This window comes from Pelobates fuscus, chromosome 5 (genome assembly GCF_036172605.1).
Source record: "Pelobates fuscus isolate aPelFus1 chromosome 5, aPelFus1.pri, whole genome shotgun sequence".
Lineage (NCBI taxonomy): Eukaryota > Metazoa > Chordata > Amphibia > Anura > Pelobatidae > Pelobates > Pelobates fuscus.
Genome location: NC_086321.1, coordinates 335,531,514 through 335,558,044, shown reverse-complemented (window position 1 = coordinate 335,558,044; position 26,531 = coordinate 335,531,514). Strand labels below are relative to the sequence as shown.

The 26,531-nt window shown below is 38.0% G+C and overlaps 1 protein-coding gene across 2 annotated transcripts in view; it reads left to right on the top strand.

Moving 5' to 3' along the window:
• Nucleotides 1-26,531, top strand: part of TOX2 (TOX high mobility group box family member 2) — a 115,054-nt gene that overhangs the window by 28,388 nt on the left and 60,135 nt on the right. For both annotated transcript variants that reach the window (XM_063455740.1, XM_063455742.1), the window contains exon 2: nt 23,595-23,660. In XM_063455740.1, coding sequence (XP_063311810.1) covers nt 23,595-23,660 — 66 coding nt within the window. The remainder of the gene's footprint in view (nt 1-23,594; nt 23,661-26,531) is intronic.

The following is a 26,531-nucleotide window of genomic DNA, read 5'->3' as shown; positions in this document are numbered from 1 at the left end:
TCTGCTTCTGGCGGCTGAATAATCCTCAGATGAGTGTGCTGTGGGCGGCTGAGCAATCCTCGGGCTGCACGCTCGGGAAATGTTGTCCCTTCAGTGGCCCGGGAAATGTTGTCCCTTCAATGGGCAAAACCATACGCCCATTTAAGAGACGCATAATGGAGCACATCCATTCGGTAACCTCAAATAGAGATACGCCAGTCGCTAGACATATCAGGTCCCATCATATGGACACCCCCAAATGTATAAAATTTGCGGGGATTGAAAAAAATTCAAATGGGCAAAAGAGGGGGAGATTTAGACCAGACCCTCAAAAGAAGGGAATGCTACTGGATCTACAAGTTTGACACACTAGCCCCCAAGGATCTGAATGAGGGTTTCACCTTTACTCCATTTATTGGCACATGAGGCTCTGCATCTGTAAATATGTATATATATATATGTGTTGTTTTGTTGTAACTGATTATCAATATACTTTCCAAGTTATTTTAGATATAGAGATTTAAAGAATAACGGTACTTACCTACTAACCCAATATACCCAGCAAACAGGACTGTCTGAAACCAATCCACATTGGATCAGTCTCCCTGACCTCTACCTTGCTTTTTTGCACTTAGCCGATGTTAAATGTAGTACACTCAACCAATGCTAAATGGAGAGCATGTCGAATGATACCCTAAAGTCCCACAATATGACTGACAAGTACCGTATGGATGCTCACCCAATGGGTGTTCTATGCTCACCCAATGGGTGTTCTATTTCAGAATGGAGATATATGCCTTTAAGTAAGATAGCAATAATTATTCTACAATACCAAGAACTTACCCTCTGTGGTATTCACAATACAACAAAAAAGCTATGTCTATCTCTATGGTTGCTCACCATATTACACTCATCATGAGAGTCTTAATGTGAAATTGAGCTATATGCCTTTAAGATAGATAGTAATGATCTTCGTATAATACCAACGAGGATAACTATTGTGGGACTTCTAATACAACTAAGGAGCTATGTTTATCATTTTAAATGGGGGATTTAATTGATGCCCATGTAGGCATGTATTGAATGCGGTTATCCCCATATATATATATATATATATATATATATATATATATATTTTTTTTTTTTTTTTATTCTTTATTTAAGGTTTGTCAGAAAATGCGAGAACACGTCTTGTACAGTTTGACCGGTTTGCGCAGAAACCGTCCATTGCGTATACATTTTTGTTGTTACAGGTCATAGTTTCATTGCTTACGCAGAAGCCAATGCAGACTTTAGTGTGGGTGTCTTCTCGGTCGGTTGTGTGTGTGCCGACCAGCACTCTCATCATCCGACATTTTTATCATTTAGTAGTTCAAATCGTATTATACGTGTGCTCATTACATGTTTGTTGATCATTATTTAGTAAAGAAAACAAGTTTGAAGGAGTAGCTGGGTAGGAGAAGAGAGAAAAAAGAAAAAAAAAAACCATATATATATTTTTTGGTTCACTCAGCAAGTAAACCTTCCACTGTATATACATCCTCCTCTTCACATGTTCGTTATTATCATGTGGTACACATGTTCTCCTTCGTATGATCGTCACTCTTTGAGACATAGTATATATGTACAGTGTGATCGATCAAACGATACATTACACTCATTGACTAGTGTATCTTGCCTGATGTGAGCAGATAGACAAAGTGAACAACCTTCATTTATGCAGCAGTTCTAGACAATTTTACCTTTGCTGGAGAGACACTTTGTTCACCTCTTTATTCCTATTTGGTATTGTTACATTTTTACCAAGGATACTTTCTATGTTATGCTGTTGCAGGAGAGTTTTTTTGCTATTTTATTTTTACTTTGATAGCAAGTATCCAGGGACACCTTTATATCTCTTAGACTATCTCCTGTGAGAGGCTCTTTGACATGTAAACCCATAGTGAAGTTACTTCACTCAGGATAGCCTTATCAGTCATTGACTTCATCAAGGCTCTATTTCTTGCTATTAGGATAGACTGTTTAGCTATCCAGGTATTTTTAGTGCTCTCCACCATAGTTTACCTGTGGACTTATATATACAGTCCAGTCTCCCCCTTGTGTTCATAGTTGTGATGGTGTATTAAGTTTCATTTATATTTATATTTCTCTCTGGGATCATAAATTTTTTTGATGCCCATAATAAAGTATTTCAATGGTTTTGTATAGATACAGTACAACACCCGCAGAACTTCTCTCTTGTTGCTCCTGTAGCTTTTAGAGCTAAGGACTACCATTCTTTAGTGTCGCTGTATACATTCAAGGGTTATCCCCTCTTTAGTTCTGTGGACACACTCCAGTTTTCACAAGTTGGTAACTTTGCACCTTGGTGCTCTCCTTTTTTTCGTTTACGGGACTCTGTAGTTAAGTACTTGGCTACAATTTCATTCCACACATTGGATGAATGGAGTTGATGGCCAAACTAAGAATAGCTAACACTGTTACTACTATTAGCTTACTGATAGTGGTGTTCTGTTCACAGTTCTTTTAAAGGAGCTGTCAGACACGATCCGTAAGCTGTGAAGGTACCTGTCAAGGGAAGTAGAGATTTGCATAGCTTTTGTGTGATCACCATTAAAAATATTGCATACTGCATAAGAGGAAGTATAGCTTCCTTTTGTAATGGTTATTAAAAGGACAAACTTAGTGCTGCAGTGAATTTTACAAATCGATGCAGTAAAAAGTAAGTGTGTTGCGAGAGACCGGGACGGGGGACCTCCTTGCACATATACTATACATAAGTTGATATGTTACTTGGACTGTTCCTTTAAAAGAAACAACAAAGTGGTTCTTCGAGGAAAGCGAGAATTAACTTCCTAAATTATTCTCAAGAAGTGGCCTTGAGCATAAAAATTATTTGCAGTACAGTTTGTTACTTTCTTCTGTGAGTTTGCAGAGATACACATACGGCAATGCCAAATCTCCTAAGGCGGTCCTGATTGTGAACTTGACTGTTCCACATCTGGGCTACACTACAGACAGGTCCAAAGAAAGTGCATATCTCTCACTATTTGCCAGACATTAGCTGCCTACCTGTCCGTTACAGCAGGACCCTCACACATGCACAATACTGTTGCAAAAGCTTAAATTCAAGTATGCATTGGGATCCCCTATTCATTCCTCAGAGGGAAGTCTAACATATCAGATGACCATATCAAAAGTGCATTCCAGAGGAGGTGTTAAAGCCTAGGGAAAACCTGTAGCACTGGGAAATAAAGTGTCTATATATGTCTATTTATAATGCAGTTATATTATATACTTAATACGTATAGAAAACAAGTGGTAAAACACACGATGCAATGCCACATTAATGAATAATTACAGTTGTTTTTTAAGTGAAACTTAAAGGGACACTATAGGCACATCATATGGCCCTGTCCCCTTAACCCTGTAGTGTAAAACTAAGCGGTTTTAGACAAACTGCAATGTATACATTGCAGTATTAAGACTGCCTCTAGTGACTGTCTACCAGACAGCCACTAGAGGCGCTTTCTGCTGTTTCACCGAGTTTGACTCCGTGAAATGAAACTGGACGTCCTCACACTTTGCATGACAATATCCAGCAAAACCCCATAGGACAGTATTGGATTAATGCTTTTCTATGGGAAGGGCTTATGCGCATGTGGTGATGTCGGCAGATTAATTGCGCGACCCGGCGTAGAGGGACATCTGCGCTGGAAACAGGTAATTTAAAGAAAGGTTTTTTTTAACCCTTTCATGGATGGGGGGCATATTCCTAACACTAAAGTGTTCCTTTAAGAAAATTTACAAAGCAACTCAAATAATTGAACCATGTAATACACATCTTGAATATAGTAAAACTGCATTGTATTCTAACAATAAAAATAGAGAATGTAGTATTTTTTTTGTCATTTTGTGTGTATGTATAGATATATATACAGATAGAGCCACATTTAAATGTTTTTGTGCTGTGTAGATTCACCTTTCATTTCAGAGACCAGTTAGCAGGAAACGTGGCTTTGTGGTACTTCAGTACGTATCGCTTCATCTATGGCAGTTAAATCCGCAACCACTGCTAAACCTGTAACAGAAACACACCGCTATAACACTAACACACAAACACACGATATGATACAGCCTCATTCAGTTCTAAACTCTCGATCCCATTGTTGTGAGCTTAAAGGTGTAACATTGTTACCAATGCGAAGAAATGCTTCTCTTAGCAGAATACACAACACCAGAAGGCAAGTGTTTGCAATCTGCCCAATTATATCTCTCTGTCGGGCTTAGTACAGTAATCAAATAGTACTCACATGTTATGGCAGCTAATGATAAATAAATAGAAATCAGAAGAGCTTATTCGGTAAACAGTGAATTGTAAACTGAATGGCAAACATAAAGGGTAACTCGCTTTTCTGGAATTCACACCATTGAATACAACACTGAGAAATCACCTATAACTTGTTAACTTTTTTCCCACGTGAAGATTCATTTTCTTTTTAATTTCTATATCATTAATCACTTAGCAAATGATATCATAATCCAGTTCAGACAAGGGCAAACATTGCAAATGAGGAGGAAAAATAGAAACATTGTTTTAATTCTCCTCTTTTTCCTTTGCTTTCTATAGTCCGGGGGTAGGCAACTTTCTTCACACCCGATGTTACAGACTACATCTCCCATGATGTTTTGCCAGCATTATGGCTGTAAGAGCATTATGGCACATGTAGTTCACAACATCAGGAGTGCCGAAGATTGACTACCCCTGCTCTATGATGACTGCCAGCTGCAAACATAGTTTTAAATGCAACTTTATTATCACTGTACGATGTGCATAAAAGGACAATGAAACACAGTTGGCCTCTGAACAGAAATGCAGCATCAATGAATAAAAAATACTATATATAAATGTACCTTCTGGCCACAATTGACAGGGGGTTAAGATGGAAGCACCCAGTAGCAAGATAAAGACGTGTACATTTCTACCTTAATTTTTCACACCTCACAAATTCACATTTATTAAATGGATAAACAACAAAACACAACAGGATGCGCCTGATGATATACAGGTACTAAATGTGTTTAGAAAATTATAAAAAAAAAAAAAGTCCAAAGGACACAATCCAATTTTTTGTATAACTTGTTCCAAGATGATCTTGCTTCTTATAGAGCTGGGAGCTATTTCCGTGGGTACATAAAATAAACTTGAAAGGAGAACTAATAGTATTTCTTGATACGTGGGCGACATACAACATAACGGTGTATAAGTGCCCACTCACATATTACGGAGCTTCAGAACCACCAGTATAAATGGCATGCAGTGGTATAATCCCCACTTATGGATATATATGTTCCTTTCAAAGCTTATCATAATTTTGTGTTTTTTTTGCACACTTATTTGCTAAATGTAGGGATAAGTAAACATAATATTAAAAATCCTAGGTGTGACAGTTTCTCTTTAAGACCTTAATTGCTGACTTTAAATTATTAAACTCGGCTATAGTTACAGCTTGTCTATTTTAAAGTACCGCATAACACATATCAGAATGTATATATTTACAAAAATCTACATAATGTTATAGCTAGAAGTATGTTTAAGTACTTTGGGATTTTCTAAAGGAACTGAATCTTAGAGTTTTCAGGTTCAAATTGGAAGTTCTACATAATTATTTGAAAAACCCTTAGCTTAGCGTAATTTAAACATATCCCTCAACAAGCCACTTGTGATCAAGCAAATATTTAATCTGAAATGTAGGCCTAAAACATTTGCACATAAACATTCATCAAATCAGAGTAGTGTATAAGAAGGGTCATCTTCATACTGTAGACACTGAGATGGTCCCTAAGCCTGACCCTGAGGTCCAACCAGAGAATGTCTGCGTGTGTAATTTCTATACACAAGGTAGACTTATTTTTATTTTTTTAAAGAATTTTCTGAGCTTTTGCATACATTTAAATATTTGTAATGCCTAGAAGCCATCTTCTATGTGGTATGTGTCTATATTTATATACCTTGTTTATCACACAATCCAGTATAGTAGTTAGTAGTTAGTAGTTAGTTGATAGTTTGATCATCTGTCAGCGTTGAATGATGTTTTATAGCTTGGCTTGAAGTCAAGACCTTCTGTTTTGTTCTCTGCGTTTTTTGCCGGAAGTATAGATAGATGAAGATAACTAATTATACTCTGGTAGAAACCAGAAGTATTTTTTCCATGGTTCTTATCTGATGTTGTGGTAAGGGGAGGAAATACAAATATCTGAAAAGCCTGTTCTACTCAGTGACAGAGTTATCTCTACATCTCTGTTTACCAGATTCAGTTAAATTGGCTTGATTTCTCTATCCGCTCCTTGGCAGAGTAACCTCATTTACTTATGCATATTGTAGGTGCCGCCTCCAGCTGTATATCAGGATTCTAACAAGATATTCCGTTATTATAGTTACATAGGTTTAAAAAAGACTCTGGTCAAAAGACTTTATGCAAAACCTAACCAATAAACAAAGAATGTTTAAAAAAAAAAAAAAAAGACTCTGGTCCATCAAGTTTAGCCTTTTGCTCAACTGTATGCAAAGTACTTAGCTGGATGGCCCGTGAGCTTACAATCTAAAGCATATGTTTATACCTTATTTCAAAATATATAACTTTGCAGCTTTTCATGTTGGTCAAAAGTTGTAGCCCATTCAAAAACAGCTCATAACAACCATTGGGACCAAAAACAGTTAAAAAATATAAAATATAGACTTTTTTATAACATGTTACATTTCTCAATATAAACACTCCTATGAACTCCTCTTATTGGTTCCACTAACCACTAACCAATAACCAATATCGATCTATAAACTCAGACAATGTGGCTATAATTCTCATCAAACCTCACCATATAGTCTTACAGTACTCAATAAAACAGCATGCTACTTTTTAGTGGGTAGTAAAAAAAATACTTGCAAAGAAACCTTGTACAAAACCGGGTATTAATATTATATCTGCCTCAATTTATAATTGGTTCATATTTATGCTAATATGGAGGTCTGGACGCGAGGGGAGTGAAACCTTATTATAGATTTCAGGATGCCTTTGAGGCTCAAATTATTCAGGAATCTTAGATACGTAGGTACGCATTAGTTACAAGGTCATCTAAGGTTACATGTCTCTTGGTTTGTTATATATTTTGAAAAAACCCTGCCAAACATAGCTGAATGTGCAGCAGTGAACAAGTAAGATCTATACACAGGAAATGATTATGAAAATTAAGAAGAAGCAATAAAAAAAACATACTCAATCTTCATTACAATTAGGTCCTTCACTACCAAGTTTGCGAAAAGACCATCACCAGAATCTGAGTATTTGTGGTGTCCTGAAATGTAATGTATAAAATATATAGCACATTATTAAGAATTTTTTTTTCTTTGTGTTTTCCCTCTCCAGTCTCCTAATTGCCCTTTGGGTGTTGAGGGGAGCAATTATTAATGTACTTGGTGGTCCGATGCATTCAAAAGCAGTAAATATAATGTAGATCTACAAATAGAATAGGGATACACAAATGATACATATAAAGTGTAACACTGTATAACATAAAATAATGGTGCAAAAGAAAGTAGCACTCACAGGATGCAGTTTAATAAATCGCTTTAGGGTGCCTCCCCCGATATATGTGGGGGGGCTAATCCAGAACGCCTTCTTTCTGTAGCAGTGTCGCTGCGAGTATGGAAAGCCGGACTCAGTGGATTCCCTGGTGGTCTATTATGCTTAGATCCAGGTCTGCACCTTGAACTTGGTGCAGACCTGGATCTAAGCATAATAGAACACCATAATGTCAATGCTCCCTTTCAGTATCTGACAGGGAGGGAGCATTGGCAGCAATCTGCACCCAGCCAGAGGTGCAGAACTACACTGACAGCAGTACACGGTCAGGCAAGGAGATGGTTCGAACCACAAGCAGAAGTGGGATACGGCTGTACAGTCTATATAGGGAACATACAAGGAAAAAAAAACAATAGTGTGATACAGTATATACAGTGAAAATGTGCGCTTAAATGGATGCACTCACGAGATAGTAGAGATAAAAGAGCATTCAAGGTGCCTCCCCAGGGAATATGGGGGGATGCTGGTATCCTTAGGTAGTGTCTAGCAGCCAAATGGGACACAGGACTCCAGGTGAGTAATGGTAGAAAAAATGTTGTAGTTTTATTTTCTTTAAAAGGTGATACAACACCAAGCAGATAAAATATAAAAGTGCAGCAGTAGGTCCAACGCGTTTCGTTCAACACAGGAACTTCATCAGGGACCGCACAGTAAAAGAAATCAACAGCAATATTGCAGATTGTAAAAAAATACACATCCTACTCACCCTAACAATAATCACTATAAATAGGGCTAATCCCAATGTCCCATTGGTCCTAAGTGTGGGGGGTGTCCTCCAGGCTGCTCTCCATTGGTCAAAGGATAGTATCATCCAGCTGATTCTATTTTCGGCATTTCAATGCCCAGAAAACGAGCGCGTTTTTTCATACGCCGGAACCGGAAGTAGACGTTTTCTTTCACTTCCGCGTTCCACATGCGTTCCACGTGCGTTCCACATGCGTTCCAAGGGCAGTCCGCACATGCTCAGTGAATATTACACAACTATCTTAATCGGAAACATCCTAATGCATTTAAAAAAGCCCCTAGAAGCTCAAAAACATAACTAAAGGTGCAATTACTCTCTAGAAAGAGAAAAAAATAAATTAATATATGATATACAAACATAATTAGTTACTTTAGTGAACTTGAACTTGTCATGTGACAAAAATTAAACATTATACTTCTGGTGTCTGCAGTTCTATGGAAATAGCAAACACCTTCTCTGCAAATCTATTTAAAGTGACAGACTCTTCATAAATCTCTGTAAACCTCTTCTTTATTAAGAATATTGTCATAATAAACCCCTCTATAGGTTTATTTTAAAGTGACAAGCACCTTATCTCCAAAAACCTGTTTAAAGTAATAGATTCCTCCGTGAATCTGTAAAGGTGACAAACACCTATTACAAAATTATCCAAGTGACTCATACCTAATAGGCTAGAAAAGTGAAAACCATAACCAATAAATTTTACAAATGTTCCCTGAATATTATTTGTTAAGGACATTCTAAATACCTGATTAGTACACATAACTGTATAATATGAACTACATTAATTATTATTATTATTTCATATATGTTATCTTGATCTATTTTATATCTTTTTTTGTATTATTTGATTTCATATATATATACCAAAGATAGATTATTCTCATTGTCTTATATCCTCAAAAGAAAGAAGGAAAAAAAGGAGAAAAAAGGAGATGGTTCGATCTCTCCGCCAGCCTGCACAGATGCTAGGGTTCCCCAAAAGGGGACAAATTGGAAATAAAAAATGTATTTGCATAAAACTAATTTTATTTGCAGCATTGAAAATTGTGTATACACAATTCCAGGGTGTAGGTGCTCACCATGGGAATCGTGTATATGCAATTCCCATTGTGAAGGGGTTAAATATCTGTTCAGTCTTTAGTTTATCTACATCTTTTTTTTTCTAACTACCTTTTAAATACTTAACTTTTTTTTTTACACAATTTATTCTACTTTTTTCTGTCATTTTTTAAAATGAATATTTGTGAACATTTTTCTGTTTAGTGTATAAGCCAACCAGAATGAGCCACTTAGAGTGTCCAACTAACGTTAAATAATATACAGTAATGAAGTTTGCTGATTATGCTCAAGGATTGGTTAATGACTCATTTGTCCCATGGGTACTATACAGTGCCCGTTGTGTTTTTAGTTTGTGTCTGTCAATGTGCTCATCTTAAGAAACATAGGTGCACAGGGTGCCAATTAAATAAACAAATATTATACACAATACAATGACGATTAATTGTTACTGACAGTGATGGTTGGTTATACTATTTTTAGAGTATTTTTTGTTGTTGTCCCCTCCCTCTTGCTGACGTTCTCACTCATCGCATACATTCATTAGTGATCTGACATCTAGTATTTCCTTTTTATTGTGTTGGGCAGTACAGAAAGTGTGTGGTGAATATTTTGTGAGCCCTAATGATAATATATATATATATATATATATATATATATATATATACAGAGAGAGAGAGAGAGTATCATCCAACTGATATATTGGATAAGCTTGCTGTCTGGTAAAATAGAAGGGTAATAGACAAAACGTTATGCTCAGTAGTATAATTTCTTAGCAGTATAATAATTTTGTAGCAAAACTTTCACTCTTTGTAACTAAGATTTTCAAGGCCAGCAGGTGTGTGAGGAGTTGCCCTACTCCCAACGTGAGGAGTTACCCATCTCCCACTTAGAAGAGTCTACTTTCCTGCATAGAATAGACAAAGAACGGTATATGCTAAGCCTGCCAAGATAAAATTCCTTACTGTTTAAAAAAAAAAAAATGTATTCTCTTTCACTGATATCATGTATATATTTCAGATCTTAATGCGTACGTTCTCAGAAATAGTTTTGATTGCTTCTCCTCTGTAGCAATAAAGACGTGATCCTATATGTCCACTATTTCGGCCTCTGACTGGTTCATTGGAAAAGGATTTTCAGAAGCTATTGGATATGTGGCTAACAGAATTATTCAAGGAAGTATCCCAAAGGAGCTACTACCTTGATTTGTTAAATAGTTCCCTCCTGCAATATATGAAAGCTACATTCGACAAGACTGCGCCTTTTAAGAATTGCCCATCGTCATTAAGAGATGATATGTGTCCAGAAAATCATCACTGCACATACTGACTCCTACCACCACGACCACTTTAAATCACTGAAGTGGCCATGGTGGTTGGATTAACCCTTTAAAATTACTATGCAACTCGCCTGCGATGTTTATTCCCATATATATGGGATGGTGATATGGGTACAATGTATTGTTCACCTAATAGACATCTCTAAACAAAATCATGACCTATAAGTATAAGGGTTCCAAAACGGGCCTTTCATGCTCCATGATTAAATTGCATAATTTAATTGGGTGTATTAGTGATTTTTTTTTTATTTTTATCAAAATGAAATAATTTCGTATGAAAAGGTGTTAAATACCCTATGCCTTAAGGCAAATAGAAAATAGGTTGTTGTAACCATGGCAACACTCAGAGCCAATGATAGTGCCAGGATATCATCAAGTAAAGCACCTGTTCTGTTGTTTAAAAAATATATTAACCAATCAGGAGGTTCCATGCAGTTCCGTTCCCTCGCCGATAAAGCTACGTTTTCCAACACGTGTTCCCAAATTGAAATGAGATTTTCTCTGTACTATTTAATGAGGCTGAGCAATTACAGAGAACAGCTTCCAAACGAGAATGTTTGTGGAAAACAACATGTGCATAATTAGTCCTTAATGAGCCATTGTGTGTGTGGTATTTTTTTCCCTGTTAAACGTGCAATTAAATTTATAATAGTTTATAAGATGTAAAATAGCGTGAAAAGGGAGAGGGCTTATGTAGCTTGCGCAGTTAACCCATGCTGTACAGGATGCTTCAAATAATTATTTAGATTATTCTGTCTGTATATGTGTGTTCTTTTACCTGGGAATGATTATGAAAATGAACTGCAGTGTGTATTAAAAATCATTGCTACTATGCATTTAAAACAATTACATTTCAGCAAAAGATTCATAAATAAAAGTGGAAGGATCAACAACTGATTTTATATGAGAGGTTGCATATTTAAATCCATGAAAAAGGTGAGGTTGGGTAGCTTAAATAAGTCTTTATACCAGGAGTGCCCAAAAGGTAGATCCCCATGATGCTTTGTCATTCTAAAGAATTATAATGGCAAGCAAGGGATCATGGGAGTTGTAGTTTTACAAATGTCTGTGGATCTACCTTTTTGTCAACCCTGCTTCATACCATTCTACTGGTACCCTCTCCAGTAATAATCTATCCCTTTCCCTGTAAAAAACAAAAAAAAAAAAAAAAACACATGGTTTACCAAGCTCCTTGAAGTGAACCTTTAAGGAAAATATTAACTTACCTGAAATTGCACCCAAATAAATTGAATACGCCATATATCACAAATATACATTGTGTATTAAATGTAAAATATAGAAGATGTACTCATCTCTCCTCCGTTCCAGAGCCCCCATATTCAAAACACCTCTGGGCCGTCCTCTGCTCCGCCTCCTGATTTGTTGACTTGCCCTGCTTAGGGATACATCCCTAAAAAGGGCAAACATCTGCAGTGACACCAGCAAGCTGGCTTAGTTGCCACCATGCCAGCATCGGAACAGAGTGACGTCATTTCATTCCGTTCCTGTACTCCCTAGCCAGCATTAAAACAGTGGCTAAGGGATTTCCATAGCAACAGCATCCCATGCGCTGTGGTTGCTACGCTTGGGAGAGCAGACAGACAATACTTTGAGTTCTCCCTTACCGGTCAAAATGGGGTTTTCTCCCAAACTATACATTTGCTATCAAAACTGCTAGCACAATGTATAGACAGCATGTTATGCTCTTTTAGAAAATCATAAGTTAAAATAGGACTACAGGTATCCTTTAAGGGATGCATATTTGTTATGAAAGGCTGTTCCCCTGAGATTTTCTTTGGTTACTATGCCAATGTTTGCTCTGCCCGGCCATATGTGGCTCATGTGCTCTCAGTGTAAAATCAGTTGGCAAATAGGTTTCGTGAACACAATGATCCACTTACATTATATTATGTACACATAATATAGAACAGCAACAAAATATTTTATCACCATACTTCTAAACATATTTATTGCAGCGGAGCTGTGCGTCTCTGTGATTTATATATAGCGACCTATCATTGTGTGCGTCTGAAATGGAGGAAAACCAAAAGAGACAGATTTGGGTCTCTCCAAAAGAGAGGACGCTAAAACATTCCAGATAAAAATAAATAAAAAAATTCATACATGTAAAAACTTATCAAATGGATTGCCATAATGATGTACGATTTCCTTTAACATGCATATTATTACACGTGCATATACTCTACATAACACAATCAATGCAAAACAAAACAATGTTTTATTATAAATTAACAAAAAATTATTATTTTTTTATTCACTAATCAGTGTGTTATGGTTCTTTAACAACCAATGTTAGCAACCAGAATTTAGACTAAAATCACTTACTTGGGAAAAGTAGTCTGATTTTGGCAAAAAAAAATTTCCAAGATTTTTCTGAAAGCCATTTTTATCAGGGCAAAACTGGAACAATTTCAGGGCAATGCGCCAAATGTGGTCTAATTAAAAAAAAAAAAAACATTCTAATGGTTTCCGTTGTGATTGCTCTCAATCTAGCACTTTGTCCCAGAATTACTACATTTATGCCTTGATGAATATGAACTAATTATGCACATGCTTTTCAAAACCAAATACTCTTGGGTTCATTTGAATATATATATATATATATATATATATATATATATATATATATATATATATTTTATATATATATATATATATATATATATATATATATATATACATTTGTACTGCATAATGTATGTTGTTCTGCCATAGTTTATTAGTGTATTTCCTGGTCTCACTGTGATGTCACTATAGGGTGCTGTCATGGCAACAGCAGCATCACAGCCAGAATTCTCCCCAAACAACAAAGCACTGATTCCTTAAACTGGTTTCATTAATCAAGTAACAATGGTCACAGTCTAAAATAAAACAAAATCTTAATTGCAATCAGATAAGAAAAGATTGAAAATGTATTACATTATATTCTAGGGTTTACAAGTCATTTTGGTAACACATGTGTATTTTTTGCCGTGTTGTTAGCAGCCTTGCATAGCTGTAGTAATTACAATATTATACACCGATTATTTGTATATGTATCTATCTTGCACATCAATAGCTAACCTTTGGTTTTGCTGCTTGCTTAGATCACATTTTTCCTAGTCATCTTACAGACTGTTGTTTGAAAAAACTGAGAGGTATTAAAGGAACACTATAGTGTCAGGAACACAAACATGTATTCCTGACCCTATAGTGTTAAAAACACTATTTAGCCCACCTGGCATCCCCTCACACCCCCTAAATATAGTAAAATATTACCTTTATTCAAGTCTGCTGGTGCTGGCTCTGCCTCCGATCTATGTCCTTGGCTGACATCATCAGAAGTGATGATCACAGCCAATAACAATGATTTCCCATAGGAAAACATTGGATTTGCTGATATTGTCAATTCTGATGATCTTAGACAAGGAAGCAGGCTGGGGGGGCAGAGCCAAACACCGCCCTGGTCAATCAGCATCTACTCATAGAGATTAATTGAATCAATGCATCTCTATGAGGAAAGTTCAGTGTCACCATGCAGAGGGTGGAGACACTGAATGTCAGGGATGCACACTGCCCCAGGATCGGAGGAGTGGCCACTGGAGGTGTCCCTAGGCTGTAATGTACACACTGCCTTTTGTTTGAAATGACAGTGTTTACCCAAAAAAATTACTTTGAGTATTATTGCCGTGAAGCTCTGTTATACAGGCAGAAACACCAATAATATGGAGCTACTAGAAAAGAGGGACAGAAGGATTTGGGCTCAATATAGGGACTGTCCCTCTTAAATAGGGACACTTAGGAAGTGTAGGTCCGATATGTTAAAATGTAATATAACACAGCAACCCCTCTTGTTATAGAGACTTGCTGTGCTATCCTATACATGAGGATTGAAAGTTTATGATCCTGCAGCTTTTGATTGGTTCCTAACTCACATTATTCTAATCTAACCAAGCAATCATAAATGGTGATGGGAGTTATACCCAGGCAACAATTTAAGAGCTCCAGGTTGCCTATTACTTATTGCACAACATTAATAGAGTTGGTCTTGTGTGATAGTATGTAGTTCAGCAACCTCCTAATACAGAAATATTTAATATAGATGTATCTATGTAAGTGGCCAGGAGTCTCAGATATCTCTCACATAATAAAAGTGATGGACCAAAGGTTAAATACCCTTCTGTGCAAGAACTTGTGTCTGAACAAATTGAGGTCTGTGAGGGGTGCGCTGATTCTGTGCTTGACAAATCCCATAAGCCTGAGGGCTACTGTTCCAAAAAATGGTAATGTGGGCTCCTAACGTTTAAAGTATTTTATAGTCTTTCTATCCTTGCACCTCTTTTCGGGCTCCTACAAAACTCAGGCTGCCATCTAAATTGGGCTTTCAGGCTCCTTTACTCTTTAAACAATTGTCAAAATGCTTAGCAATCCTTCATGAAGGAAAGTGGTTCATCTCTGGGGACCACTTGAAATGGGTTGAAACTCCAGGACCATATCTACTTCTGTGCTGTTTGCCGTAATTAACAATTAAAAATATGTTAAATTCTACTGAAGTACCAGTTACTTCCTGTTCCCACTTCCTGTCTTGTATACAGATGTATTTCCTCTTAAACAGAGACATATGGTATCACACTGAGTGTCATGCTCCATTGATAGGTCCTGGAGACCACAAGTAGTGTGGAACACAGTTTGCGTGTTCTTGGTCTGTGATTGAAGTTGCTATTTTATTTATGAATGAAGAAACATTAAATGGAGATTCGCTTGATAAAAGAAAAAGCATGTATGATATTAGAAATTTTACGTATTCATATCTTAGAAATTTATATTTGTGTAATTCCCTGTTATATATTTGTGTAAAAACGTAATGGGCAAACATAATATAATTATAGTTATTATTTATATTCTCAGTAAAATGTACCAATATTGTCCGCATTTGGTAGACAAACATTCATGTAAATGCTACAGGACAGGTCTGACAAACAGGAACAAATGACCTGTTTAAATGAGTTTACAGTCTAATTTCCACCTTCTATTAGTTAATGGGCAAATTGGATACATGGATGTACAGACAGATGATAGATGAATAGACAAACACGCTGGCATATGTATAGGCACATGTTGTGTACATGAATAGTTTAATTTTATTTGTTGCAGTTTCTCAAAATTGTAACACAAAGCTTTGACTTATTTAGTCCCTAGTTGTAGGAATTTCGGGAATGCCTTCTGGAGCGTTTGAAAGCTTGATACAAAGTACTCAGCTCTGTAATAATTTGCTTCCTCTGCCCATTCCTCATAGATCTTAATAACAGCTTCTATTCAACATGGGCCAACTGCAATATCTAACCTTGTTGTACATTTGTGCTGCACATAGACTTACTTATGTTACACCCACTTCATTCTTAGTATACCTCAAGTCTTCACTCTCCCTAGAACTATATCATTGAGTTGAAACACAGTAATTGGAAAACATGTCTTCTTGTCTAAAAATGCCAATTTAATGGGCTGCTTTAATCAGTTCATCTGTTGGGAGATGTCTAGTCAAAGGAGACAAATGGAGACAAATGGACATGTGACATTGTAGGTTCCTAAAGTAAATGTGTCATAGGGTCAGCCACCACATCAACAGTGCTTGTTCATTGACTGTATTAGGTACATGTCCAACTGTACAAATATTCACGCCTACAACTCCAAGCTCAACTTAATTCACCTTCTCCATTAAAATGCCTCCTGGACTTTGGGGGAAAAAAATGCATTATAAAAGCAATTTTGGAAAGACAAAGGAAATGGCTCCAGAGATCATGCATTGTTGATCCATTAAAGCACATTCCCTATTGACTGGAGGAAAAGGTATATTTCAAGTATATTTCACCTATTACTCACTCTGCAGTTCATTTCAAAAATAGATTTTTTCACTCCTCCTGGGTGGTATATTTATCCCTCATTCTCAGGTCCTCTATCAGTGGCCTGGGAGTCTGAGGGTTCCACGCAGTATCTTAGCTGTTCCTAGAACTGCACTCTTCTGGACAACGATCTCAGATGTCCCACCTGGAATCTGTTGTAGCCACTCCCCTAACTTGGGAGTCACATCCCCAAGTGCTCCTATCACAACGAGGACTACTACTGCCTTCACTGTCCATATAATTTCTAGCTCTTATTTCAGTCTTTGGCATTTGTCCATCTTATCATGTTCCTTCTTCCTGATGTTATAGTCACTGGGTATTGCCAAATCCAACACGATTGCAGTCTTCCGTTCTTGTCTATCACCACGATGTCAGGTTGGTTGGCCAGTACTTGCTTGTCTGTCCCACAGGATCTATATATGTATATATCCCCACTGAGTTCCCTAGTACTTTCCTAAAACAACTCAAGCATCAGAAATCAGCAACCACATTTGCATTTAAAAACATGGTATAATTGCTTTCCAGACATCATCTAAGTCTCTGAATTATTAATGAATCAAGGCTCTGATCTACTCTCCCTTTGATTTGGGGCCTATACATGGCTCATTTAAGAGAATGAACTGAGATCTGGTGGTATACCTCCCTACATTGGGAGTATGGATTCAGAATGTGAATGCAATTGACAGTAACCAAGGGGGGCCGCAAACTGGTCAAGCACGCAAGGCTGACAAACAGCCTTCCAGCCAGACCCCAACATACAGGACCCTATAGACTCATTCTCTGCATGGTTCTGGTACCAGTGGAACTAAATTGGGATGGTAAGACAGGATCCTAAATAGGGACTGTTCCACTAAAATTGTGATAATTGAGAAGCCTGTGATAGGATTCTACATTAAGGGACATATTTCCCTGGGACCACTCTGGATTGCTTCTCTGATCTGGACTACAGCTATTAGTTTCATTTTAATGAGCTCACTCTTACCTACAATTGTTTAATATAACATCCATGTTGACTTATAGAACTTTGGATTACATCTCTTGAATTTCCTCTACCCAACTCTTAAGGATCTGCTCCAACTACCCCTTTTTAGTACTTGGTTGCACATTTCAAAACTCTATATGAGAAGCAGAGCCATCAACTTTGAACTATAGTTTTAAAGGACCACTCTAGGCACCCAGACCACTTCAGCTTAATGAAGTGGTCTGGGTGCCAGGTCCTTCTAGGGTTAACTAATTTTTTTATAAACATAGCAGTTTCAGAGAAACTGCTATGTTTATCAATTAGTTAAGCCTTCCCCTATTTCCTCTAGTGGCTGTCTCACTGACAGCCGCTAGAGGCGCTTGCGTGATTCTCACTGTGAAAATCACAGTGAGAGCACGCAAGCGTCCATAGGAAAGCATTATGAATGCTTTCCTATGTGACCGGCTGAATGCGCGCGCAGCTCTTGCCGCGCGTGCGCATTCAGCCGACGGGGAGGAACGGAGGCGGAGAGGAGGAGGAGAGCTCCCCGCCCAGCGCTGGAAAAAGGTAAGTTTTTACCCCTTTCCCCTTTCCAGAGCCGGGCGGGAGTGGGTCCCTGAGGGTGGGGGCACCCTCAGGGCACTCTAGTGCCAGGAAAACGAGTATGTTTTCCTGGCACTAGAGTGGTCCTTTAAGTGAAAGTGGGAGGAATTTCTCCCAGCTTAAATTGTAATTTAGGACTTTTTAAGGACTCTGTTAAAGTTAGCACTTTTATAACATAAAGTCCTTACCATAAAGCATGTTCCTTATGTGTTATATATCTGTTCTTGTTTCTTCCTACCTTACTTAAAATCCTGTTGCTTTGCTGATGTATAGTAATATTACCTTTCTCTCTGATTGTATTGTGCCTGATTTTCCTTGATAAAACATATTTAAAAAAAAGGAATTCATAAAAAAAGCATTGTGAAGCTAATGCACATGCGCGGAAAAACACTGAGCTGCACCACTCGGCACGGGCTTGTGTTTTACTCCCTTAAAGAGTTGTTCAAGTCAAGCATTTTAGGCTAGGTGTTCTTGATTTCCTAAAATACTTTCTTATTAAAACGCCTACTAGCACCATTCTGCAAACTGTTTAAAAAATTAAATAAAAACACAGCAACAAAAAATGAGTAGACCCTTTCGAAATAGTGAAGCTGCCTCTTCAATCCCCAGAAGGTAAACAGTTAGGGCAATTAAAGAAAACATGCAGAGGTTTCCTGGACTGTCTACATATTAGCATTAACTCCAATAAAGGCCCACCATATACATATTTTCTGGGGGCCCTGCCTAGGTTCACCTTATGTTAGATCCTGCTCTGCCTATTCCCAAATCACATATTGGTAAAGCTTGGAGCTTAATAAAAAAATGAGTGGAGCCTGAGTGGATGCCTCCACTCCTTCCATGAGTTGGTAATACATGTGCAGGAGATTCCCCAGATTTTATATGAACCAGGTATTTGCTTATATTACCTTCCAATCCTCTCACCCCAGGTGTCCTTTGCCCCTCCTCGGTTCCTTTACTTTGAGAGTACACTGTTAAATGGGCCAGTAGGTAACAGTCCTTTAGGTGCTAAATGTGCTTAAACACAACCACCACAATAGTTCCCAAAATGTGTCAAGTTGGTGTTCAAACCCTTAAAAATCATTTTATACTTACATGAATCCAGGGTTTATTGGTACAAAATAGGTTAGATTATTATTTTATTTTTTTCAATTCTTTATTTTTGACGTGCAAATACATAATACAAGCTGGTGAGAGGTGCCCCAAAAGCAGTCCTTTGGCTTTTCCCACATGGAACATGTGGGGTACATGAATAACAAGCACAATTTTTAATGTTTTTATCAGGCTTAAACAATTGAATTTAAACATAGATTGAAGGTATATTTAAGTTAGATCGTTGCAATAACCATGCTATAGGCCCTCTAATTAGTGTAGTTATGTGTCATTCGTTATAGAGATATGCTATAGCTTCAGGAGTCAGAACATCACATTTGGTAACATCGATTAGCAGCATGAGGTGCCCCGAAAGCAGTCCTCAGACATTTTAGTCGCTAAACATGCGGGACAAATGATTGCTAGGCACATTTTTTATACACCATTTAGCAGTAGTTGTTAGTTTATCCAGTCATGGACATAGTATATACATTAAGTTGCATATCCTGTATGTTTTGCTACATGGCGAGCAAATGATATGTGAAGCTCTTACATGTACGGTTATGTATGTGCTTAGATATAGTATGTGCCTATGTGGCTCGAGTATATAACAGGTGAGATAAGCACAGATAGTGCCAGGCAAGCGGGCATGTCGTCAGTAATTTAGCAGAGGATAGGCAATCTGAATACAAGACAACAGGAATGTTTGGGATACGGCTGAGAAATCTATAAGTGAAACACAAAAGTGTACATAGTGTAAATCTACATTAAATCAATGGTAAGTGATCATGAAATGCACTCACGAGATGTAGATGAAAAGACAGCGTTGCTAAGGTGCCTCCCCCGATTGTGATGGGGGGCTGATGCCTTTCTCCACTTGCTCCAAACGATAAGTGAAAAAACAGGACTTCCAAGGTGGTGGAACCAATAAAACAATTTATTCAGGATGAAAAATCACCCAACGATAAAAGTAGAAATACAGGCTTAAAAAAGAGGTCCTACGCGTTTCGTTCGCAAACTGGAACTTCCTCAGGGACCAAATGAATAAAATTACATGCAGAAATGACAAAATGAAAAAATACAGCCTACTCCCACCCTCCCACCAGTCCTGTTTTATAGGGCTAGCCCCTGAGTTAATTAGTGATCATCTGGGCGTCCTCCTTTGTTTCTTCCCTCATTGGTGGAACAGTAGATCACATCCAGCTGATTTCCTTCAGTGTTAGTTGTAATTCCCGCATTCTGTACCGGCCGAAAACCGGAACCGGAAGTGGACCGCCACTTCCGCGTTCCACTGAATCATGCGTTCCAACAGTGAAATCCAAAGAGGTTGGAAAGTGTACTGATGTGGCCATCTAGTGGTCGCCAGGGGAACAGTCCCAGAGAATAGGCATGTTAAACAGATATGAATCTATCAAGAGAAAGCAAAATAATATCGGCAGCAAAAAAATGGAGAATTGGGATTATGCAACATACATCGCTTAAAATAACCATAATATATAAATTTGAAAAAATATATAAATTTGGAACAATAGTACTTACATCTATATAGATAATATTTATTAAAGTGCCCTGTTTATATTCAAATATATTTAATTTCATTTAGAATTGTGAAATATACAATTTAAATAATAATATATGTGAATTTAAAAAAATAATAATAATAATACACATATCTACCTTCAGAACTTTATTTCTAAATGTGTATTTATCCCAGTGAAACACCCTTAATTGGGTAATGGAGAATAATAGTAATAACAGCTATCTTCTTTTCAGGAAAATGAGTAGACAGTTGTACTGTGGGGGCTTCAATCGAATGTTCCATAAATCTCAATACAAATTCAATAGCCCAAAGATATGTTATATATGAGTGAGGAGTATATTAAATACATCCGCCTAAGGTGTATTATTATATATATATGTGTACATTCCACACAATTATACATCTTTAACTGGAAAGTAGGTCCAATTGAGGACAACCTGATTCCATTTCCACAGTGTATTCAGAGTGTGGTATAAGGACTCAAGTACATACCACTATCTCCAGAGAAGGGAAAAGAAAGAGAGATAAACTAATATAGATCTATCAACAAGTAGAAATACAAGTGAACCACAAAACCACTATTCTTTATAGGAAACAGATCAGATCGATATCTACATTTAATCCCATAGGCTCCAAAGTTTGTAACTGGTGAATCCAAAAGGTTTCCCTTTGGGATAAGTTCTTAATCCTATCGCCCCCACGCCAATGGGGTGCGACTCTCTCAATACCTATGCATCTGAACTGTTTCCATGAAAAGAGAGGGCATGTGCTGCAATGAGCAGAAACCGAATGGGTAGTTAACCCCTTCCTGATGTTATTCAGGTGTTCAAGAATACGAACTTTTAAAATTCTCGTAGTACGACCCACATACTGTCTGCCACACGGACACTGCAGTAGGTATACTACAAAGTCCGTGTGGCAGCTAATATCTGATTTGATGTGATATATCCTCCCAGTGGTGTGGCTGGAAAAGGTGTCTGATCTAACAATGGACACAGTTCTACAGGCTTTGCATACATTGCATCCCCTGCAGGATCCCGTATTGGTGTTAGTGGAAGAGGTTTTGATAGCGTAGCTTGGAGCTAGCATGTTCTTTAGATTTTGATTCTTTTTAAAGATAGGCAATCTGAGAGTGTAGCTGGTATTTGTGTTAAGGCCTTATGCAGTTGTGGGAAGGCTATTGTGAGCGTGTTAGGCAAAACGTAAATGTGTTAGACAAAACGTAAATAAAGAGCTTGGCTAAGGAACATAAAGAAAGTAAGATGAAACGACCAAGCAGTGGATATTACATTAGAGTTCCATGTCGTTAGTAAGTCCCGGTTTAGGAGGCTGTAGTATGGTTTTGTTTGCGCACATATGCTTTTTGTCTAGCTGGTCTGAAGCTGTATTGTTCCACGGGTTCCAGGACGCACTCTGATGTATATGGTGCCGGTTCCCAAGTCTGGTAGGAGCTTGTGTTCTGCTGGTGCCGTGTGGCATGCGCTCCCAATTGCGGGGCCGTTTGGTAGCAGGTAAGTCCCATAGGTAGCCCAGCTCATCACCAGCTTGTCGATTCTGGAGGGAATCCAGGAATGGTATCTGGGTCTGTGGCTCGAGCCCACGGTTGTGTTCGTCCCGCTTCGCCATTACACACGTGGCTGCGCGTTGACGGCCATCTTGCTGAGTGCTGCCTTCTCTGCACTTCATTGCTGGGCTGGTTCTTGGGCTTGGTGGTTTGTGCGGCTATCGCCCGTGGGGACCGGCATAACCCCCCCGGTCCAGGGGGGGGGGACAGGAACGGATCCGCCCCTGCTAAAGGTGCCTGTCGGGCCACGTTGGGCAGGATAGTGGGGCAGCGGCCGTTTACCCCACTCACCGCCGGATAGGGTCCCGCCTGAGGTAGCGGTAATCTCTCCCCCGAGGGACTGAAACTCCCGGAGCCAGCCTCTCCTCGGGTCCGATAGCCCATGCTCCCTGATGGTCGCGACTGTATTTCGTTAAATTCGATGAAAGTTTTGTATGTCAGCTTAGTATAGGAAAAATTGCAGGAGCCGATCATTCCTGCGACCGTCCATCTTGGCTGTCCGGCCCCGCCCCCGTTAGATTATTTTTTTGTTTTTACCTAAACTTCACAATTCACATGGCCATTCATAAAAATTAATTGCATAGAATGAAACACTGCACCATTCATTAAAAAAGAGAGAAAGCACCAGGTAGAAAATGAAACTTCATATTAGTAGATTATTAATGCTTACTATATCTACTTAGTAGCAGAGAAAATACCACATCCACTTCGGTACAGAAAAAGATTGGGGATCAAACACTTCTCATTTCAACTTACATTCTTGTTGTAATTTTATTTCTTAAGTACCAACTTTCTTTATATTTTGTTGAAGTTAAAGGAAAACTGTATTCCTAACATTATAGTGTCCCTGTGCCTGTGCGCTCCTCCCAGGTCATGAAAGGGTTAAAAACTATTTTACTTACCTGATTCCAATGTCAGTGTGATGGGGGAGACCTAATACACATTAGGCCTTCCCTATAGAAAAGCACTGAATTGATTCTTTCCTATGGGACTTTTCAATATGCTTTAATGGAGTTAAACTAAATTAGAGAGCAGGAAGCACCTCTAGTGGCTAAAGTGTTCTGGGTGTCTATAGTGTCCCTTTAATATGTATTTACCATACAGTTTGACAAATGTTGCACACAGTTTTTGGAAACATTTACTAATGAAAATTGTATTATATTCTTGTTTTCTAGTTTGATGGGGAGAACATGTACATGAGTACAAATGAAAGTAACCAGGACTATCTTTCATCAAATCAGGTATGTTTCACTCTGATTACTCAAACAGGTGGTGTATATGTAAAATGATGTTGTCTTACGCTTTTTTGGGGGTTGTGCTTTAAGGAACACTATAGGGTCAGGAACACAAACATGTATTCCTGACCCTATAGTGTTAAAACCATCATCTAGCCCCCCTGATCACCCTTGCCTCCCTAAATATAGTAAAATCTTACTTGTATTCAAGTCTGCAGTTGCTGGCTCTGTCTGCCTCTGTCCTGCCTGCTGTCTGCTGACATCATCAGAGGTGATGGTCTGAGCCAATCACAATGATTCCCTATAGGATTGGCTGAGACTGTCAAGAAGGCAGATCAGGGGCAGAGCCAGCACAAGTCAAACAGTGCCCTGACCAATCGGCATCTCCTCATAGAGATGAATTAAATCTCTATGGAAAGTTCAGTGTCTGCATGCAGAGGGTGGAGATACTGAATGGCAGTGCTGCTTGCTGCTACTCTCCAGAACAAATGGAATAAGCTGTAGTTGTTCTGGTGACTATAGTGTCCCTTTAACCCCTTAAGGACCAAACTTCTGGAATAAAAGGGAATCATGACATGTCACACATGTCATGTGTCCATAAGGGGTTAAGTGACATTCCTACAAATCTTTATTGCTATGCCAGTGGCATAGTGGTAAAGTGTAAGAACTTCAAAATAATGTATAGCTGAATAATGTTTCAACTGTACATTTGTTAGTAGTTTGACTGACACAATATAAATGAAATATTATTCTTTTTAACGTGGTACCAAGGCACGTTGGTCTTGACAGGCACCCTTTAAGAACCTCACAGTCATAGAGGTCGTTTTCTCATAATCTACTAGATAATCAGATTGTCATTTTCTCATATTGACCTAGATAGTCAAGTTTAGTCATAGCTATAGCCTGTCAAAGTGTAATATACATTGAAAGGCTCAACTTGTACTGGAAGTGAAAGAGTTATGAAACAGTTAGTATAAAGAGAAACTGTCACTTTTCCTTTACACCAATTTACACCATTGAATTATAGGTTGAAAGTCACATAACCTGTGTTAACCTTTTTCATGAAATGCTCCATTTTCTTTTCAATGTATATTAAAGATTTAGTAAATGACATCGTAATCCAGTTCAGACAAGGCAAAGCCAGGGCAAAAATTGCAAATGAGTAGGAGAAACAGAATCCTTGTTTCATTTCTCATCTGCTCTTGTATGCTTCCTGTATTGCTGAGTGCCAGGTGCACAGCTCATAACAATGATTGACGAGGAGCTAAGATGGAGGCGCCCAGTCACAAGACATGTGTGGATTTCTACAATGACTTTTTATACCTCACAAAATACATGTTTGTTAAATATAGCGATAAGTCAACATAATATACAAAATCCTGAGGAATGTTCACCTACAATAAAACTAAATTTAAAAAAATACATTTTATTCACTAAACATTAAATGACGGTAAACTGTTGGACAAATTTTAAAATGAAAGATTAAATAGTAATTAGCTGGGTAGTTGGATATTTTTTTCAAATCAGCTCTTTTTCCATAAGTTTTGCAATTCAGCTTTCCGTTCCATACAATTCACCGTTTAAAGACAACTCCCATTGTTTTTTGCAACGCCATCTGTTGTTACATTTCTACTCCCATAATCCTTAGGAGCCTTAGCTTGGCATGAGTTTAGCGAATCACTGAAGAGTTAACTGTTTTGCAGCTGTCAATGATGTAACAAATTACAACTCAGAGCATCTTCCCTGATTAGGATAACTGTGCTACATTAACCATTTATCTAGTATACCTCTGGCATCAAATTAAACATCTAACGCTTTTGTTTCTTGTGTTACAATGAGACATATAAAGAATCGTTAATATCATTATGATCTTGCATACCCCCAGTTACAGCCAGCAAATTGTACGGCCTTCCCTTGTTAATCCCTTCCAGATAAGTCACTCAGACAGCCACCCCTGCTTGCAACACATTACTGCTGCTTTTAGGCCTGTTCATGGCCGGAGGAGGAATACAAATTATGTAATTCTACCTATTTAAATCAAATCATGGTGACACTCCTGAATGCAACTGCAGAGTGAGATTTTCTAGTCGAAGCAAACTCCAGTGGTAATGAAAGATGACATCCAGTCATTCAGGGGTGACCTATTGACCCCCTTAGAGAGAAGAGTGAGGGGGGGGACATGGGGGGATATAATTTGTGTGTGACTGGGATTGTATACGGAAGCCTGCTATTGTTTAACTAGCACAAAGAGGGGCCTTTACTGAAAAGTTAAAAGAATGAATGGAGTATGCAAACAATTGTGTCATTCTGGGCGTTCGGCCATTGGAGGATTCTTGATGACAAAGCTTAAAACGTTTGCGTTGGTGTAATGTGGCAGCTACATTGTGGGCCACTGTGTTGGAAAGGAAGCCATGCCACTAATGTGTATAACCCTTAGAATGCCAAAGATGTAAACAGTTGCTTGATTTACAGTGACTGCGTATGCTTATAGCATACTGTAAGCCTTTAACGAATGTGTTTAGTTTTTTCTCACAAAACGTTGATGTCATCAGTTGCCCTAAGACGTGAGTTTATTTCCTTATTTTCATAAGGATCATTTTATATCACTAGGTGGCAAGAAATCGTTTTGCACACATCTTACTGATTTTGGTCTTAATTATAATAATGAATAGTTTTCCAAGTTAAAATGTAATACGTTTGTGTGTTTGTCCATCTGTCTGTCTACATATATGTCTATCCGTCTATCTTTATTATGACAAACAAGTTAAGGTGACCATTAAATAGAAGTCCTGCTGAAATCAAAATATATTTTCACTTTTTATCCTAAATACTCTGATGGTATTTTTTTTTCTGTTTTGAAGTATATTGTATTTCGCA